The sequence below is a fragment of the Arvicola amphibius genome, chromosome 1 (assembly GCF_903992535.2).
Source record: "Arvicola amphibius chromosome 1, mArvAmp1.2, whole genome shotgun sequence".
NCBI classification, from domain to species: Eukaryota; Metazoa; Chordata; class Mammalia; order Rodentia; family Cricetidae; genus Arvicola; species Arvicola amphibius.
In genome coordinates this window covers 16,365,781-16,386,759 of record NC_052047.1, presented here as the reverse complement: position 1 = coordinate 16,386,759, position 20,979 = coordinate 16,365,781, and the positions used below count along the sequence as shown (strand labels likewise).

Sequence of the window (20,979 nt, the reverse complement as noted above, 5' to 3'; positions counted from 1 at the left end):
TTTCCCAGGGCTTGACTAGAGTTCTATAAATAATCCCTTCTGTGGTGTTTCCTCTGACCCCTGCCCTTTGTTCTCATCTCCAGTGAGGTAGGTGAGTGTTTAGCTTGTTCTAGGAAAATGTTTTTCAATCATTAAACCCTTGGGTGAAAAATCTAGGAAAACAGAACTTAACCCCGTCATTACCACTCCAGCGTCCTTCAGAGGTTGGATGGGAAAGAAAAGAATGCTGTGCCAGCACGAGCAAGGCCCCTGCTTCCTCTGGCTGCTTAGGAGAGGCTGTGTGATTTGATCATGCGTTATAAAGGCTTCCCAACGTGTTCTCCCCCCATCAGACTTACATGTCTTTGTTTTCAAAATGTCTACATGTCCTAGAAAGCAGAAGCCGTGAATGAGGGCTGTTTGTCCCACTGCAGAAGTTGCTAGAGAATGTACCATTACTCCAGGGAGACTGTGGTCCACTGGACTTGCTCATTTTAAACATGTGGAGCCTGGCTTCAAGGGTCAAGTCACTATTAGCCCCTCAGTGAGAGTGACGTATGCCAGCTGAGGCAGAGACCTCAGATGCAGACATAGTGAAACATAGTCCTTGTTAAGCATCAACAACTGGGCATTTTTTATTTGAGATAATGTTGAGATAATGTTGCTCCTCCATCTTACCCAAATCTACCTTGTAAGGTTCCAACAGAATATTCACAGTGGTGCTAATCTTATAATTACAGGATTGTCCCACATGGAGGATTTTGAGGCGTGTGATTTTTTCATCTAAAATCACCTTTGTAACCATTCCTAGGGATTTCATGACTGTATGTGGAGGGGGCCGGTGCTCTGACTTCCTTTGGTCCATTTTTTTCTTAAGAGAATGAATGGTCTTGTCACTCTGTATTCTTGAAGATGACAGAGTTGATGGCATGATTAACTATTAAGATTGCACGAGAGGAGACATTATGGACTTGCTGGTCCGGGCGTGGGCAGGGTTTAGTGCTGCCTTCAGGGAAGGTTGCAGTTCTTCTGATTGTCTCACTAATCTCATCTTCCTAGGTGGATTAAGTTTGAAGAAAAAGTGGAGCAGGGTGGGGAACGATGGAGCAAACCCCATGTAGCCACGCTGTCCCTGCATAGCTTGTTCGAGCTGAGGACCTGTATGGAGAAAGGATCCATCATGCTTGACCGGGAGGCGACGTCTCTCCCACAGCTGGTGGGTGAGTATGCCATTTCTGGTTCCTCTTACTGTTCAGGAATGATCTTGCATTCAGATGCCTGCTAGGGTAAGCAGGGTTGAATGTTCTCTGGAACACTTGTTCTAAGTTCTGTTTCATGAAATGAGTGATTTATAAAAATTTTAACTAATATTGAGAAAAATAGCATTCAGATATAATACCCATCTCTGGGTTATTGATACTGTTTTGGAATAGTCTCTTCTGGATTTATTTGCCAGTCTTCTACTTTATGCTTTTCTCCTATCCTCTATGTTTTGTTACAACTGTGATCATATTTAATATGCACAAACATCTTACTTGATTTACTTACTAGCATAATTAACATTTTTTGTATATACATATGTGTGTGGGGTTCATATGCATGCATGTGGATGCATGGTGGTGTGTGCTTCTGTGTCTGTATGTATGTGAATGAAGGTTCCTGTGGAGGCCAGAGGTAAACCCTGGTTTCATTTCTCAGGAGCTAACCCTTATTTTTGAGTCAGCATCTCTCCTTGGGCTGGAGCTCACTGTGTAGACCAGGCAGTGGACCACAGTGACCCTCCTGTCTCTATCTCTCCAGAGCTGATTTTATAAGTACATGCCGCTATGTCTGTTTTTTGTTTTGTTTTGTTTTTTGCTTGTTGTTGTTGTGTTTTTTTGTTTTTGTTTTCTTAAACATATGTTCTGGGGATTGAACTGTTTCTCAGGCTTGCATGACAGTTACTTACTTACTGAGCCATTACCTCACATTAGGTTAATATTTTGGAAGAAGCACCCTCTCACCCTCTTATCTTAATTGGCTGTCGGGACACTAGGTTTTTAGAACTCTGACTGTAACGGAGACCGCTTTTTCACTTAGATTTTGTGCACTTCGGTTTCATGATCATCAGAAGAGACTTTGCATCTTCGGGAAGAATGAAAATCCTCCACTTCCTGGGCTGGTGTGATGGAAGGCGGTTGTCCAGTCATTTAGCTGTGTGTAGAGCAATATCGTGGGGCAGGATGCCAGCAGTGCCTTATGGGCTGGTGACTGAGTCAGGTCACGTTGGCTCAGGGTATCATTTATATCACCAGAGCCTGTGGAGTTCTCTGCATGAAATTTCACCATTTATTCCTTCCACTGAGAGTATGTTTTGCTCTCTATGAAAAAAAAGTTCTTTGGAAGGAGTTGTGAATTTATTCTGTGTGATACTGAGTGGTTTCATGGGAAGAATGCCGGGATTACAGTGGGCAGCTTTAACTAATGTCTTTCTCTACTATTGTGGACGATCATGGTCAAAAACACATTCCTTACCACTCTTAGAGATGCGGGTCCTCATCTGTGGAGGTAGTAGGGAGGTGCATGCCAAGTTCCCTTTCCTGGTGCTATGATAAAATACTTTGATAAAAGCGACTTAAGGCAAAAGGTTTCTTTTAACTCGTGATTCCAGGCTGTAGTCCGTCCTAGCCACAAAGTCGCCAAGGCAACAGCCCCAGAGAACTGCCCACATTACATCTGTGTTCAGGAATGGAGAGCCGGGAACACATGCACGCTTGAGAAACTTGCCTTCTTTTTGTCCAGTCTAGGACCCAGATCCATAGAGTGGTGCTGTCTGCTTTTAGGCTGGGACTTGCCGAAACTGCCTCCCACAGACATCTAGGTGGTCCCTGCCAGAGATGCCCAGATACTGTGTCTGGTTGATGGTGGGAAGGGACCATTGCCGTGTACCTCTCAGAGTGGTCAGGAGATTTAAGGTCACCAGACCTGTTGGCTTCCGGCTTTTCCCTCAGTGTAGTTAGCTACCTAGCTTTTCCTACATGTCACTTATCAGATCACGACTTGAAGACTTATTTGAGTCTGGCAGATAGATGCTTGGGGATTTCAGAGCAGAAGGAAAAATCCCAAAGAGTATGGACTGAAGAGCTGGAAGTAGTAGAACATTCATTCATTTATTTATTCATCTATTTGTTTTTTATTTATTTGCTTTTATATTTTTGCTGGTCTTGGAGCCGATCAACAGGGCAATGAGTTCCTTTTTCTGTGAAGCTCAACTTCTCTGTTGTGATCTTCAGTTTCAAACTGACCTATCTTAAAGAGTTCCTTGTCTCTAGCAACTCTTTGTCTCTGTACATAGCGGAAGACAGAGTCCCACATTAAACCAGACCCTCCTTAGCCAATGACCAAAAAGAGAAGATCTGACATCTACTGTATTTAAAAAAAGTTTTACTGAGTATTTGATGTTCTTGCTTAATTTCACCATAACATTTTATTATTGGCTTCAGACTCTTCTAACCTCCATGCATTTACTTTAAACATTGTCATTTCTTGTTAAAATTAGATACCACTAGGTCACTTTGAGGTATCATCACTCACTAATATGTTTGTTGCGCAGTCCCCGGGGCAAGGAGGCAGAGTGCCAGTGCTATCAATTCTGGCACTGATAATACAGAAAAACAGTTCAGAAGCAAACCACACATCATGGGCAAAACAAAGGGAGGAAAAAAAAAGGCCGGCACTGCAGAAGAGGACATAGATCTTGCTTAGGAGAACACAGCCCAATAGGGAAATGAAAATCCTCCAACAGAATAAAAACCTATGGAGACTAAAATATGACCTGGGCAAAGCCTTTATTTCATTTTCAATGACAGAGGCGGCACAGTAATTTGGAGAGTTATAATGATTATTTTGTGATTAGGAAAATCTCTTCCTAGCAGAGGATGAAGCAGAGTAGCCATGTTCCACATATCCCTGGACATAGGACAGTTACACGCTCCCCAGTCTCATGTTATATCACCTCCCAGTAGCCCAATTTTACTCCCGAAAGGGGGAAGAAGAAGTAATAGCAAATGTGGTCCGCCTGCTACTGTTCCTCACCACCTGCCCCGAGAGGATGACCGCTGCAGGTCATGGGCAGTGGCGTGGGGCTGGACAGGGTGTGAACTGTGGTCATTCTTACCTTAAAGTCAGCTTCCTTATGAGTCTTTCAGGAACTCTCTGTGGTTTGAAGTGTGTGTGTATGTGTGTGTGTGTGTGTGTGTGTGTGTGTGGCATTCCTATGTATTTTAATAGAAAGATTTGTCTTTGAAGCATGACACAAGACAAGACACAATTTTCAGGGATTATTTTAGTAGGTTTATTCTTGGCATCGCCATTGTAATCCTACATTTAAAGGGTGTCATTCACACATGAAGGCAAGTTCATGGAATTTTCTTCCACTCTTAAGTTTTTTTTTTTTTAAAAAGCTGAAACCCATTTCAGGTGTTCAGCACAATAATTCCCTGGATGAGAAAAAGTAGCTCTATTTTTGGAGCTCATTCATACAGCTATACATCTAAAAGCAGCCTGAGCTCTGTCTGTCGGCAGACGTGTGAGTTTTTTTCTTTTCTCTAAAAACCCCACCTTTTATGCTTTTCAAATTTACATTTATTGTTATTTATAATCATAAGATTAATATATGTTCATTTAAAAATAATCTGTAAAAGCTTCACTACAAAAATAAAACCTTCCCTAATTTTACCCCAAAAGTAAAACCTTCCCTAACCTCATTTTGTCTATCATCTCCATGTGTTTCCTATGTAACTCTGTTTATGCACACAAAGTGGAATTACAATTCCTCATTTGTGTGTGTATGTGTGTCTGCCTTGTAACCCTGGGGTTATAAGCATGCACAGCCCTGCTTGGCTTTTTACGTCTATGTCAAGATTTGAACTCAGGTCTTTGTGCTTGCAGAGCAAGCACTCTTGCCCGCTGAGCTGTCTCTCCAGCCCATGGCTCATTATTTTAATTTGTAATTGCTTAAAGATAAAAACACCAATATCATTATTTTCCTGTTGTTCTAGTTTATGTAAGTAAAACGTAATAGCTGTAAAATAATCTTTCAGGTATTTGGGTGGGCTTTTAGTTGTTATTATAAAGAAAAGTGCATATTTTTGTTATAGTTTTGTAAAATTGTTTGATTAGTATAGAGTTTCAGTTGTAGAAGACTCAAAGGTTTTGAATATCCTGTAAGGCTTTGGTATGCTTTTGGCAAGTGTCAGCACCATAAGGGAGTGGCTGTGACGTGCATCTTTCACATGGGGACAGATGATTTGGATAGACCTAGCAGATGTCTTTATTGGGTATATTCGCATACATTTATTTACATTATCTTTGTTAATTTGAAGTTAAGACATTTATTTGGCCCTCGAGCCCTTTTCTCCGAATGCTTGTTTGTCCTCTTTTCCATCTTCCTTGGTCTGCCCACCTTTTTGTTGGTTCTCAAAAGCTCTACGTGGGTTGCCTCTCTCTCTGCCTAGAGCTTGCTTTTTAAAAAACTACCTTCGACTTTTTCTTTTTGAGGCAGGGCCTGGCTATGCAGCCCAGCATCAAGCTGGCTTTGAACTCACTTTGTAGCTCATTGCTGCCAGGAACTCACAGTCCTTCGAACTCAGCTTCCCGAGTGTTAGCCTGGCAGCCATGCCCAAGTGTGCCCGGTGGGCTTCCCTTTTAAATATGGAGACTACTGTGTCAAGTGTAGAAAGACCTCAAATGTGCATCGGCTACCCTGCTTTTAGTTGGGGCTCTGCCTCTAATTAATCTGTATGGGGGGCAGTCACTTCTTTCCTGCTTTCTCTCCTGTAATGAGAGCTGAACTTGGTGCTCCCAAGGTCTCTTTGAGTTGTTACCATGTAGCCTTGCCTCATTTTCTCTCAGTTGGTAGCGTCTGTGGGAGCTGCACACGGAACACTTAACTTCAGTGTGGTTGTAAAAGGCACTGCCCCCACTTTTCTTTGAAAGGGTTTGTAGTTGATGCTGAAAGAGACCCTGTTACATGGGCCATTTTTATGGAAGCTTAATGAAGGCCATCAGCCACTCAGTTGTTTTAACCTGTCTAACTCGTGGTTCCCAGGCATGAGGAACAGAGGGCAGGCTGTGCATGCATAGGCATCGAGAAGCCTTGCCAGGAAGGCTAGATAAGAAACGCTTTCATCCACAGCCCTGGCATTTGGAGGAGCGAGTGTTTGATACCACTCGCAGCAGATACGTTGAGGCTGTGATTTTTGTGGTTCTTCTGTAAATGGACTTTCCACATGGAATGGTACTTGCAGGGGAAGTAGAGGGTTGTGACTGAAGGCACTTAGTTTCCTAACTGTGGAACAGAGAGCTAATTGTACTTCCAGGGTCATTCTCAGGCTTTCACTGAGTGGGGTTTGTGTGGTTAAAAATACCCAGTGCTAAAGGCCACTTTCAAATCAAAACACTCACAGGAAAAACTTCCTGCCTCCTCTGGGTCCCTTACCTTACATTTAGGGCCTCTGTGCTAGGCCATTGGTGGAAAATCCTTGATTTAGCCTCCTCTTGGCTTACAAATGGCTGACTGTCCACTGTGTAATCTGCTGACTTCCAGAGGTAGACTGTGAAGCTGAGTGACCGATAGCGCAAAGGTGCCAGTGAGCTTGTGTGGACACCTGCACCTTCTCTTCAGGGTAGCATTCCTAAGGACTGCTTGCCCCACCACCCGCTGATTTTCCTGTCGGACTTCTGCATAAGAACAGAAGTGGCTCCCTTTTATACGCTGCTTAGTTTCCTGAGGGGAAGGTCGCAGTGAAGAGCCCCGCCTTGCACACCTCATACAGATTCTGCATGTGTCACTCTGAGTGGAGGCAGAGATTAGGATAGGATGTACAGGCTTCATGTATGCTGTGGATGTGCTGGCCTGTGAGAAACAAGATGTTTTCTATTGGAATATGATTTGGTGCGTGTGTGTGTGTGTGTGTGTGTGTGTGTGTGTGTGTGTGTGTTTGTAGGCCAGAGTTGCTGTTGGGTGTCCGTTTTAATTGCTAGCCACCTTATTTTTTGAGATGTTTTGGGATGACATCTCTTATTGATCCCATGGACCCGGGGCTTTGCCTGTTTTCACCACGTTCCCTCAAGGTTCCAGGTGGACAGCATTCTACATCCGGCTTTTACGCGAACGCCGTGGATCCAAACTCACGCCTTCCTGCTTGCCCAGCGAAGCCCTTTACCTCCTGAGCTGTTTTCCTCGGCCCCCAAAGCCATTCTCTTTTTAAAGTTAGAACAATAAAGGGTTAATAGAAGCAATTTTATGATTTTTTTGTAATAAAACTAAGATATTTAACCTTCCTAAACCAATGTTAGTCAGGCTGTGTTTGAAAACCATCAAGGGAGCAGAATAGCAAGGTTTTATTGAAGTTGACCAGGCAGATTAAGTCTAACCAGGGTATAGTTTTGTAACTTGATCTTTTTTTCATTAGTTGTTCTGATATAGGGAAAGGTATGTTAAAGAAAATATAACTTAGAAGAACTGAGGAAATAGACTTTAAAACTCACCCCTCATGATTTTACAGTGCACAGCTTCTTTCTTTTCATACCTTTGATATTTCTGATTATGTAAGGCAGGACATGAAAATTTGAAACTTCATTTTTTAAATTGAAGAATGAAATGTGTTGCTCCTAGAAACTTTGACTTAGCGGAATTTAGAATAACTGGGCTTTAAAAATAAAAAAGAAATTAAGACAGTTGTGCTGTTCTAAAGACTATTAATGCTGGAATAGTCAGAATTCTCTCATTAAGGCCAGCAGTCGGTCCCTTCATCTGAAGTGGGAAGCTGGGGTTTTGGAAGGGAATGTATTGATGTTAAATTTGGTGGTGACGTCCCCAAAGCTAGAGGGAAACTTAGCTTCGTGGTTTGGTGTCCTGACGTTTGCTTCACTTTGCTTTCATATCAGAGATGATTGCTGACCACCAGATCGAGACAGGCCTACTGAAGCCTGACCTTAAGGATAAGGTCACGTACACGTTGCTTCGGAAACACCGACATCAAACCAAGAAATCCAACCTCCGGTCTCTGGCTGACATTGGGAAGACGGTCTCCAGTGCAAGTAGGATGTTTACCAACCCTGATAATGGTAATGCAAAGCCTGCCTGCTGGCGGCTGCTTTCTCTTCGTGAGCCACCCACCTTTGCTCATCTCTAAGAATCCTTTCTTCTGCTTCCTATGGCTTTTCTCAAGGTCACATGACACCGCCATTTCATGGTCCTTTTCATCCACTGGGCAGGTGTGCAGTCTTGCTGGAAAGCTTTCACTGTGGCTGTGGGTTACAAAGCCACAGTGCCTGGCTTCTCCTCCGTGGTTGACTAAAATGCTTACTAATAACTCTGCGGGGAAACAACTGAGGATTTCAGATGAATCAAGAAGCTCGCAGTTAACATTCTCAGGGCATATGTCTTCAAGATGACTTTCAGCAGCTAGGAGTATCTAATAAAATATGATAAATACTTTGAAATATCATATAACAACATTTTTTGCTTTAAGATGATTGTGTCTAATCTATCAGTGTTCATCCTATTACTGTATGGCTCAATATTATTTTTACCACTTGAGAAGGCAGTTGATTTTTTGATAAATAATAATCATATTCAGATGGAAGTATAATTATTCAAGATGGAATATTAGCTCATTATACAACAATAAGAGAGGTACCATGTTCTTGTTACATTTATTGCATTTACCACAATTTCTTGCATAGTGTCAATTTTTGGCATCGTTCATCATTGGTAATACATTTCCAATGTTTGGGTGCAGTCTGACGGGGTGGAAGCAAGTTTCCATGGAGTGTTGGAAACAGAGATGTGGTGGGCAGAGTCGAGTAAGCATTGGGCTGGGAGAACCAGCTCTAGACTCTGCTACCATCGAGTCTTCTGAGCGCTCAGAGTGGGAGAGCCTGCAACTCAGGAGAGTCACTTGATATTTCAGGATATCATAGAATGTGTTCTCTGGCACAGGGCAGGTGTAAACGATTATAGAAAGAGAATTTGATCCTAGCCACTCCGTATTCAAAAAAGTGATTTTTCTCACTTAATATTAAGAGCCAATGGTTTGAAGACTGATGACTATAAACAAAATTTTATACTTTTAAACTCAAACTGTCTATAAAATAATTAAGATATAAATGCTTTCAATAAAATACATGAGAGAGAGAGAGAGAGAGAGAGAGAGAGACAAATTTAGAATACTTCTGCTATAATTTGGTACTTCTACTGTTGCTGCTGTCAACAGAGAAACCTTGGGTTTTCTATGCCCATTGATTTGTTTTTGGAGAAAACCTTGTTCAGTGGCTGGCAGTGCGTTGCTCCAGCAGGCTCTTTCAGTTCATCTTACAAGCATTTCATTTTAACCAGCACATGTATTTGCAACTATGGCAGTTAAATTTCAGATCTCTCTCTCTCTCTCTCTCTCTCTCTCTCTCTCTCTCTCTCTCTCTCTTTCTCTCTCTCTCTCTCTCTCTTACCTCAAGCAATAATCTTTGTTCTCATAAAAACCCCACAACTCCAAGGGATAGGGGTTTTGTTTGCTGTAAGACATTGCATTAGTAGTAGTACACAGAGGTCAGAAAATGCACTCTGTTCACATGTTGCGTGAGGAGCGATGGCTGCCAGGGTGTTCTCTTTCCAGAAGGGTAAACTGCCTTTTCACGCACTACTTACAGAGCAGAAACTAGAAAGAGATGCATCTCTGCAGCCCTCCTTTTGGAGAAGGTATCTGGATGGGAGGTTCAATGAACGAGCTGAGATTGCTCTTTCTTCACCTCTTCATTCTCAGTAGATCCCGAACTGTAGAGGAAGCTGACTTTGCCTTCATCATTCGCCTCTCATTTGTGCAATGTTGTACACACAGGGCAGCAAGCAAATGGGAAAGGGCAGGTGGTTCTTTTTTGGCTCTTCCAGTGATCAGCCCACACCCTGAAGCATAGGATACGATTAGTTTGTTTCAAAGCTGTTATTATTGGCCTTTATGTTAGCTGACTCTTTAACTATCACAGGCAAGATTTGGCTTTGCGAGATCCTACAGCAGTGAGCTACACGTGCCTCCAAGGTACGTGATCATAAATCATCGGGTGGCAAGTTTTTGGCTTTCTACAGATGCTCATTCTTACCCTGCAAGTTTACACAGTTACTTTTCTGTCTGAGGGCTTAATCACTTAATATACCCAAGAACTGTGTAATGTTCCTTGATTAAACATCTAAAGTAAGGAATTATATACCTGTCACTATGCTTTTAATAAACAGAAATCTTAGAGCGACTGTAGTTGGAGCTGGGTTGTAATATCCTTAGGCCTAGTAAATGTAAATCACCTTAGCCTTAAATTTAGAGCTGGACCCTGTGGCAGAAACTGCTCTGACTATGCCAGCAACCGCATGACAGATAGCTGAATGGCACGGAGACACTTAAGTCAGTTCCCAGTGGTGTCCCAGAGTCCGTTCCCCTCTAATCCCAAGAACCAACATGACTGTTAAATCTCATTAGAATCTAATTAATTATATTAAAAGCAATGGCACCAATTACTCAGAATGCACGACTTCCTATTTGTTTGATGGCAGTTGACTAAATCTGTGCACTTGAGGTGATTTCCACCTATGAAATCATGTGAGAGTGCATAAATACTGTAAAATGGGTCTGCATCTCATCCCATCATGCACCGGGTCCCAGTGTCAACTCCCGTGGTTTCAGGCACGCAGTTGAAATCTCCTACAAGGTAACATTCACACTTTAGAGACCAACACATGCTACAAACCAGGACTTGCCTTATTATTGTTCTAGTTGTTTCTAAACTTTAAAATAATGGTGAGGAAAAATTTAACAATACGGATTAAACTCAAAGCATGTATTTAGTGCATACAGCTTCTAAAACACAAATAATCCTCTAAGATTAAAAAGATTGTTTTGGTAGTTAAAACTCCTATTTGGTTCAGTAGAGGAGCGTCTGAGACACCAGTGACAAACACGTGAGGCCTGAAACACCTGTTTGTTGTTTTTTGTCTTATTAGCATTATAATCAAATGTTCAGTCTGACCTAAGTTATGAGTCCCTTTCCCCTCCCTTCCTCCCTTCCTCCCTCCTCCCTTCCTTCTTTCCTTCCTCTCTCCTCTTCCCTTCCTTCTCCTTCATCCTTCCTTTCCTCCTCCTTTCCCTCCCACCCTCCGTCCCTCCCTTCCTTCCTTTTTTCCTTTCTTCTCTTCCTTCCTTCCTCCCTTTCTTCCTTCGGTTCTATATCATGAACTCATTTTAATTAGTAAATATTTATTTTCCCTACCAAGGAATTAGAAAAATAGTGTAGTCAATTTTGATGACTGTAAAACAGACATAATGAAAAATTCAGTGAGATGCACGAGGGCTTCAAATGGGAACTGGCACTTAGCAGTCAGTCACCTAACAAATGCATTCAGTTACAGGCGAGGTGTTTAAGCACAACTGTGCAGTATAGATTTTGTAGTAATAGGAATGTCTTCTGCACTATTCAGTAGTTTCCTCTTCAGGAAGAAATTTGTAGGAATAATTTTTATGTATTTCTTCAGACTTTTTGGTGAGTGGTATCGACACTCACTGTGTAACAACGGGAGGGGAAGAGGCTGGTTCTCCTCATAGTCTGAACCTTCCTTGCTTTTGCTTTGATGGCTGTAAGAGGAATCCTGACCCACCTTAGGCATCCAGGGTAAGGACAAGAACTGTATCCTCACTGAGGAGCTGGTGAAGGTGGGAGCCCCAAGGAGGGCGACTGGCTCCTGAGGCCCACATAGCTTTCCTTTTGTTTTTGATGGTGCCCCAGGGCCTCTTACTTATTTGTAGTGAACCACAGCCTACTGCTCAACACACCACTGAGCTTCGGTTTCAATTCACTGTTTTTCTGCTGTCCTCTTTACCCAGGTATGCAAAATATAATCAACGGGCCCTCCCAACTTGGTACAGTTCTGGCTTGTGCATCCGGACACTTCTTTCGAGGTTTTCTACCAGGCAGGAGGCTGATATCTAGTTCTTTCCCATGTAGCTGCTTTGACATGAGCACAGAAAAGCTTTGGGTATTTAAAAAATCATGCGTTGTTATTACACAGTGGAACTTGAGCATTTGTAACAGTGCAGAACAATCAACAGGGAGAAGTCATGGCTTTTGCTGTGATTTGTACTTCTGAGATCCAGAAACTTAGTCAGGCCCTTATTGCTTTGAATCTGGCTTGAGCCTTGGCCACTTGAACTATGCGGTATGAATATTAAATCAGGCTGCCTTGACACTGGTGTGAATTAGATCTGGCTGGGAATATAGCCAGGTTTGGCAGCTTTCGTGGTCCCTTTAGCGATTCTTTGCTTTTGCTCTGGGCTTTGGATTCTAATTTTTCCAGTTATCTTTTGTTGCCTTGTTCTATCTCCCACCTCCCTCTAGCATGCTGTTGAATTCAGGCATGATCCCTCTAGCACCAGACAGGGCAAGCACTTCCCAGCGCTCCCTCAAAGATTCTGCTCCTCTGAAGTGGGCTTCATGCTTACCTGGTTCTGAGATGGTCAGGTGGCATCTCGTATCCTTAGGCTTGTATTGCTCTCTGATGAGCATGGCATTCCAGGTGCTTCTTTGAATGCAGCCAGCTCCTTCCAAAGCCCAGCAGCACATATCCATCTGTTTGCTTCTGGACCCTCATTCACTATGCATTTGCATAGCACAGATGAATGTGTTGGCCAGAACTCAACGAAATGACGCTCTTCCTAGCCTGATATTAGCAGTTGCTAGCAAAGGGTCTGAATGAAGTTGTCTTCTAATGATGGTAGCTAATGTGGCTGTTCCTGCTAATAAATTTCTAACTCATCCGAAAGGCGCCAGTTTAATTGCTTTCCCCCAGGTCTTCCAGATCGGTAATACTCAAACTTTTATCATCCCATCTTCATACTTATTAGTCCGTCCTACACTGCATGACAACGAGAAGTCAGGTTTAGGAGTAGAACACAGGGAATCGTTAGGCCTCCTCTGAGCCTATTTCATAATCTTCTTGAAGATATGATGCCATCTCTTCCAAAGGTTTTATTCCAGGCCTCAATCATATTTAGTAGATACATGGTTTTGAAACTTACATAATGTCTTTGAGTCTTGTTATATGTGTAACATAAGGGTAATAATGTGTTATTCTGTTTGTGTTTCCAGGAGTAGATAGGCTGTATTATTTATTAATAATAACATAAGTTGCTGGCCTCAGGAACAGATAATATTCAGAAACATCTTTAGGGATACTTTTAGTGACTTTCACATTTAAAATTGAGGGCAGATCATCAATTTACACTTTTAGCTTGTGTTCTATTGTTGCCTGTGCTTCTCAGCCCCCTGCTCTAATCACTGTAGTGCGAGAGGATTCACGAGGTTTCATTTTTAAAGCTGCATTGCTTTAGTTATGTTCAGATTTACAGTTATCAGACAATCCATAATGAGTTGTCATTCATGGACTTTATAGTATTTTAAGTAGCAACTTAAAATACTATATCAAGTATCAAGACTGATCAGCATGTGTGAACCCTGACAGGCTTCAGCTGCCAGCGAATAACATAAGATGTTGGTATGAAATGCTTATTTTTAAAATTTTTTTACTAATTGACAATCTAGTCCGTGCCACCAGAATCTAAGGTAGAGTAACGTTAGAAATGTTTCTCTTTGTCTCAGAGTGCCACAAATGAGTGTCCAGTTCTTCCTGTCTCCTCTTTAGGAAGAAGCCGTCCGGGGCTTGGGGTGCCTAGACAGGTCACCCTGCAAAGTCTCCACAGCCTCATCTTGCTCTGAGAGCTGATGCAGGGAGGGTGGGCGCTGATCTGGACTCTGTCCTGGTCTTTGTAGAAGAGAACCAGAGGTGAAGGGAGGAAGGCAGGGAGAGGAAGAGAGTCAAGTCAGAAGAATCGAGTGTGACCCACTTTCTATTATGTCTTCCTGAAGAAAAGCGGAGAAAAGAATGTTAAAGCCATCCAAGACTGGCCAAGCGTACCTCAGTCGGCACAAACCCGCTTTCATTAAAATGCACGCAAAGACAGATCTCTGCCAGTTCTTGAGTTAAAAGCTGGATTTATCTATCTCATTAGATATTGACGTGTGTTTGTTTATAGGGTACAAAAATGTGGTCCTGTGTATACAATGTAGAGTAATTGAATCAAGCTAGTTAACGTACCCGTCACCCCAATACTTACTGTGTACTCCTCATTTTGACCTGAAGCATTTGACCAACATCTTCCATTATCTTCCCCAAGTCTGCAGCCTTAGGGAAGCACTGGTCCTCCTGTGCACGCAGGTGATGTCGAGCACACATGTAAAAGTCACATCTGTCTTCTTTGTGCAGCTCGTTGTACCTAATGACCTCTCCACTCATCCATGTTGCCACATATAACATAATTACCCCCATCTTTAGGACTGAATAGTACCCTTTTCTTTATGTATGGCACACTTTTTTATTAACATTTATATTGATTCCCCATCTTGGCTATTGTGAACTATGCTGCATTAATACAGAAGTGCAGAACTATCTTTTGAACAATGATTTCAGATCTTAAAGTTAATTTACATTAGGTCAGGCTGCTGTCTTCAGCATTTTCTACAACCCTTTGTTATGCTGGACAAAGCAAATATCGTGAGTATTAGTAGTAACAGCAACAGTGTTAGTTCCCAGTTTTTGAACACCTGTTTCCCACCAGCCAATGTGATCTATAATAGTTTTAATATATGCAACGTCTCCATTTGCAGGTGAAAGTCTTGAAACTCAGATGCAAAATTAACAGACAAACGTAATTAGTGGAGGGACCAAATGTTGAATGTTTACTTTATAACAATATGCTAATTCGATTACAAAGACATGAGCTTCCTCTGCTCTAATTATTTTCCAGCTCTCAGTATGTTACTCCATACAATAATCTGATGTTGGAGGACGTTGGTGGCTATTATCTAAGCAGGATCGCACCACACAAGGGGAGTCTGTTGAGTCCTTTATCAGATTTTCAAGTGGACATTTCTAGGCAGCGTGTCTCATGCGTGCTTATGGACAAATGATGCTGTGTTCTCGGTAAATGTCTTCACTGAACGGCAGGGTTGAGAGAGCAGCAAATGGCCCATAACTGTTTAAACATACAATTCTGCATTTCCACCAAGAGCCCTAAGTTTTTAAAATGATCAGAGTTTATTTTCTCCTTCCTAAAGAGGCGTTTTGCCTGGTTCTACGAGAGATTCTAGAATTTAGGATCAGATTTAGGGATTGATGACTTTGGATAAATTGATTCCCAAAGGGAATATGAATCTCTCTCAATCTCTCTCTCTCTCTCTCTCTCTCTCTCTCTCTCTCTCTCTCTTCTCTCTCTCTCTCTCCACCATTTTCTACATTCTAGACATTGGAAACCATCACTCAAAAGTCTTTAGAACTATGTATTTCCTCATCAAGTCATAGTGGTATAAGCCAATGTCTCCCTTGTTTATGCCTGAAGTCAGGCAAAAGTTAGTTTTTTTAAAAAGTATGTATAATATGAGCAAAGGCAAGCTGTTTATTTTGTAACTTAAGAGAGAAGAGATACAGCGAAAGCATTATCTAGAAAAGGTATACATAATGTATCATTACCATCCTCTAATTATAGAAAATTATTCTTTAGGTTTCAGAACAACTTTGCAAAATTTGATCCTTAGAGCAAGTTCGTGAAGTGAAAAAAAAAAAAAAAGAAAAAGAGAAAAAGAAAAAGCAACCTGAAAGGGTTGCATCATTTATCTCTCTCTCCCTCTCTCTGCCTAGAACACAAAGGGTCCAACAAATCAACATGTTGGAATTTGCCAGTGTGAGTAATGGATGCTGTTAGCCTCCGTGTTCTCACTAGGGTAAGCAGCCAGATGGCTCCTGTAAGGCTTTCTGCGTCACGGGTGCCAGGTCTCTATGGGCAGTTCCATTTTCAGGCCTGCTTTTGGAGCCAGGTTCTTGGCTGGTATCTGCCAGGCTCCATTCCACTGTCCTCTTGATGGGGAGGCTCAGCATTCATGGAGGCTGTGTATACAAAGAGGCATCTCTAGGATTGGCTTCCAACAAGTACCGTACTGACAAGTTGAGGCAGGTGAGTGAGGGAGAGCGGGAGTTACTGACCAGCTTCCAAGGTGAGCACCTGTTAGTCTTTTTCTCAGTAGCAGGCCATGAGATCAGAGAGAACATTTATCCAGCTCCATCCTCCTACCAGCTAAAGGACTGGACGGCTCTTTTGAGTTTATTTTGTATTCTCACCTCCATCAGTTCTTACTGAATGCATCTTAATTAGGCCTCGTTTGCACCTAGACAAGTACCAGTTACTTAGACTTGCCATTTTATATAGCTTGCTGTGTAGGAATATTGGCTCTTTAAACAGGTTTGTTAGTTGTCAAAAGAAATAGGTGAGTCTTGGTCAGTATGAGGGTGATTGTCCCTAATTTCTTCCCTCTTGACAGAAGCAATTTTGGAATAATCTCATCTGGTTCATTTTGCTTTTTTATTTTTCTCAGTGCAGCAAAAACTTGCAAAGAAGTTCAATTATGGAAAACAATTACAAATTCACATTGCAGGAGAGAAGACTTCAGATCCTCCTCAAATAGGTGCTGGCACAGCGGGTCTGCTAACAAATCCTGGCTTTATTTACGGCTTTGAAACACACAGACAAATTTGCAAACCTGTTTTATAATGTGCTCAATGCCCAAAGTTGTCTGTGAATTTATATTCATTTGTAAATAGTTTGTTTTAGAGCTTGACCCTTTTGGTCACCAGTAGTCTTATAAAGTGACTATTTACCTGCCCTGTCTTTTGCACACAATGTGAATAGATTATCTAATGGTTATATTTGTACTAACCTTGGAGCATGATGCATTCATTGAGAGACTAGCAAGTCAAGTGACATGAGCTTCTCAGAGCAAATGGCACTCTCCTAGGAGGAAGCCATTTTGACGGAGGCACATAGAGGAACTTGACTGAGCATTCAGCTTGCATCATTATCTTTGATTTGGAACAGATACACCAAGGGTTAGCATTCTAGTAAAATGGATGTTGGAAGGCACTGGAAAATGAAGGCTAAAATTGCCATTTCAAATGGGTTTGTATTAAAGCACACTAATTTATCCATGTCCCAGTGTCATGCGGTAAAAAACAGAAAAGTGAGAGCCAGTCTGTGCTTGTCAGGGAAAATATTCCAGACATAATGTCTGAAATATTGCTTTCTGCACTTGTCCACGAGCTCCATAGCCAGACTGCTGGGTAGATTGCTAGAACGCTGCTTACTAATATGACATCCCATCCCCTATGCTAAAACTGTGTGTGCTGCTTCCCTCTGTGTGTGCTTATGTGGCGGACAGCTATTAACAGTCCTGATGTTGTAGCTTCAGTTTAATGTTCGCTATAAAAATCTGTCTTCTGGATATGCTCCATGTTTTGTGTATTGGAACGGCAGGACGAATCATCCATTTCTGTTTGGGGGACCTATAATGATTGAATGTAATTTTCCTAAAACCTTGTTCACTCTTTGCTGATATTTGTTCCATGTAAGGGCTCAGGGACCTGGGAGGAAGTGAATGTCATCGTAATATGTCATTGTTCTCCTTTAACCCGCTTGTGTGATTTGCTTCAGTGTTTTTTTTCTTCCTAATTAATGCTTCCATCTTCATCCTTGCTGTGGCTGCTCATGTGTCGTCCTCCTCCTGTCTTCTGCTTCTGACACTAAAGCCCGCAGCCCGCTTGAGAACTCAGTGTCCTGCCTAGCAAACCGCACCTTGGACGATGACCCTCGAGTGCGGCGCACTCCCAGCGTGGGATGGCTCAGTAAGTCACTGGGTGGGGAAAGGGCAGAGATGGTGGTGCTGGGAAGAGGGAGGGCAGGACAACTGGGTTCTGGGTTATCTAGTGGACTGGAGACCATACCTGAGGGTTCCCGCAAGGGGAATGTGTAAGGACCACAAATACCTGGGATGACGGGTTGCTCTTATCCCTTGACCTGGGTCAAGTGCCTTATCACGTAGTGGGGACTGTGCACGGTCAGGGCTGGCATGGCAGCCTCTGTCTAGGTCTCATGCTTCTGAAACTTATTTTCTTCGCATCGATGCTGCTCTCTGTCTCTTCCCAGGGATGTAAGGATGGTAACTTGAGATGCATTCTTCCCGTGGAGGTTAGGAAGAACTTACTGAGTTGAGGCCTTAACCCTACAGATGCTCAATGTGTACCTGAAAGATGGGAGGTGGTATGGGCAGGGAGCTAGAGCTTGCGGGAGAACCATTTCCCTTTTTAGGTGTAGAGCTTTGCTAGAGAGACATGGACTGTTTGTCTAAAAGCAAAACAGAAGACAGTGTGCACAGACAACTACTTGGATTTTTTTTCACCCCCATATTTCTAAATTGTTCATGTAGACTTGTTTCCGATGTCAAGAATCCCATGTATGGTGACAATGTTAGGTCTCTGTGTATTAATTTCTTTTTCTATACCAAAAACTATTGAGCTAATCCTTTTCCTATTTTAGCATTAGAGAATTTCACTTTCCTGTGAGGATGTCTTTCAGCTGACTTAGTGGGAAAAGGTTTAGTTCATCCTAAAATAGTGTTTGTTGAGCTATATTCTTTCAGGGCTCCTCTTGCTATAAATTTTATGTTTTAAGAGGCTATTAATAATCTCTGTGCTTCATAGAGATCGAAATAAATGTGTTTCATATCACTACACACCATGCACTGTTGGGTTCTGTGCATTCAGAGATGAATCATGGGGGTCTTTGCCCTCAAGGGGTTTCCTTTCTAATGAGGGAGGCAAAACCCAGATGGCTAGTTGATGCGTTAGATGATGGACTGCAGAGAGAACACACGAGTCCCTACCTGACGCTCACCCATCCAGCCACATAGGACTGTGGAAGCAGGTTGGCCCGAGGGCACTCATGACCAAATAAGGCTCTTTGAAGAGGTGAGGATTTAATCTTGAGGGGAAGTATGCATTTTGTAATGGGAGGATGAGGGAGGATGAGCCTATTTTTGAAATCTTAACCTGATAATCTTTTTTTTTTCTAGAAAGTAGGTCTAACTGATTGAATAGCAATAGAACACTATGAACCTTATTGATTACCCTTCATGGTCTCAGTACATTTTGGGATACCATTTAGCTTGCTGAGCAACTTGTGTGGTAGTTCCTTCTATAATCTCCACTTCCCAGATGAAAAGGACAAGACTGGAGAGGCTAATTGACTTTCCAGAACTACATAGCTCATGTGTGTCTAAGCCAGGATTAATATGTGATTGTTTCTCCCGCTGTATGATGGGTGTGGGGGTGTTATTTAAGGGTGTTATTTACAAGGTCAGGTTGTTAGATCTATTGCTTATTCAATACAGTTTTAGCACACACATGATTTCCTTTGCAAGAATCATGTATTTCCATGTTTTATATCCTTGGGATGCTTTCTGGGAAGCCGATTGGGCTTTGGAGTTTTGAATCCGGCTGAATGGGGTTTGAATCCCCGATCTACCACTGACGGTTTTATAACATTGAGAAAGCTCCTTCCGTGTGGTCAACTTGGGTTTCTCGTATATAAAACTGTCAATCTTGCCGACATTGGATCTCCGTGAGAATGTAGAAGAGTGTGCAGCCCAGTGCTCCACTCTTAGTCACCCAGGTGCTAATAGTATTAATTCTTGAGTGGTTCTATTTTTGTGCTTTAAAAGCTTATTTTTCCATATCAGACATCTAGAGGAAGAACCATCAAGGATGTTAGTAACAGTGGTGTTCGTTGTTGATATGTTGATGGCTGCCATATGAAATCCAGCCTAAAATGAGACCTCTGATCATCTAAGTAGACTTCTCTCAGTAATGAGTGAATCCTTTTTACTGTCTGTTTATATTCTCTCTCATATACATTCTCTTGCTAAACTATTGTCTTTGATGTATCACCTGTCTGCTTATATTCTCTCTCATATACATTCTCTTGCTAAACTCTTATCTTTGATGTAGCGCCTCAGTCACCTTCTGAGGGGGTCTCTATTATTTTCCATGTCAGTCCAGTCAATTAAATTCCTATTGAACAGCCCAAGGTGTGTAAAATAGGATTAAATACTGTTGTTAACATGATGAGACCCTCTCTCCTAATCAGCTTGTCCTTTGCTTTTTGGTCTCTAAGATCTCTGTGCTGTGGCTGAGCTCCCTGCCTGCCTACCATAGCCTTTTACAACAAACCTACTCCAAAGCAGGTGGGCTCGTCATGCAACTCCATCTCCTTTATGAAACAGCTCCTAGAATCACAGATCTGCCAAGCATTAGACGACCACAGCACCTACTGGCTGGGCCTCACAGTGGCAGATTTACCATGCGTAGATTGTTTTCCAGTGCTCTCCGATGCCTTACACATTTGCACTTTCTCCTTTCAACTCCACTGCACCCAGGACTGCATCTGGAGCTTGTGTATCCCCCGAGTGTCAGAAGTACTCGATGCAGTGCTGTTTGCCTCTGCACAAGATTCATGTTGTACGTGCTCTGCCATGGTGTTTGAGGCCATTGTTCCATTACAAGCAGCCAGCAGTTTTCCTTCCACTAGCCTTGGCCACCGTAATCCATTAACTAGAGGTGGATGTTGGGTACCCAGGAGAGCCATTTCCCCGTAGTTTTTGCAGATCCCAGTCTGATGAGTTGATTATAATTTATCCTGATAATTAACACAGAACTACTTTTTAAAACCTGCCAAAAATATCAGCTAATAATCAGGATTATAATAAGATTCCATCAAGTGAGTGTTTCAATATTCTTAGCAAGGTATTTTGAGGCCCCATAACTTGAAGTAACTACCTTCCAAAAAAACTGCTTTAAAAGGTGTTTCGGGGAAGTAAGCTCTCATCATTCCAGAGCGTTCCTTATCTTAGTTGTCACCTGAGGCAGATGTGAGCTTAGAGCTCTTCCCCATTTCAAATGCTGCCAAGGTATTGAATTAGAAGTTGGAACAAAACCAAAAACGATTTCCTCTCGCAGATCTCTCAGGCAGTTCTGAAACCAGC

The 20,979-nt window shown here is 42.3% G+C and overlaps 1 protein-coding gene across 1 annotated transcript in view; it reads left to right on the top strand.

The window, feature by feature from the left end:
• The window catches only part of Slc4a4 (solute carrier family 4 member 4), a 330,071-nt gene that overhangs the window by 139,586 nt on the left and 169,506 nt on the right, over window positions 1–20,979 (top strand). The window contains exons 5-6 of the mRNA XM_038315817.2: window positions 1,039–1,199; window positions 7,909–8,088. Coding sequence (XP_038171745.1) covers window positions 1,039–1,199; window positions 7,909–8,088 — 341 coding nt within the window. The remainder of the gene's footprint in view (window positions 1–1,038; window positions 1,200–7,908; window positions 8,089–20,979) is intronic.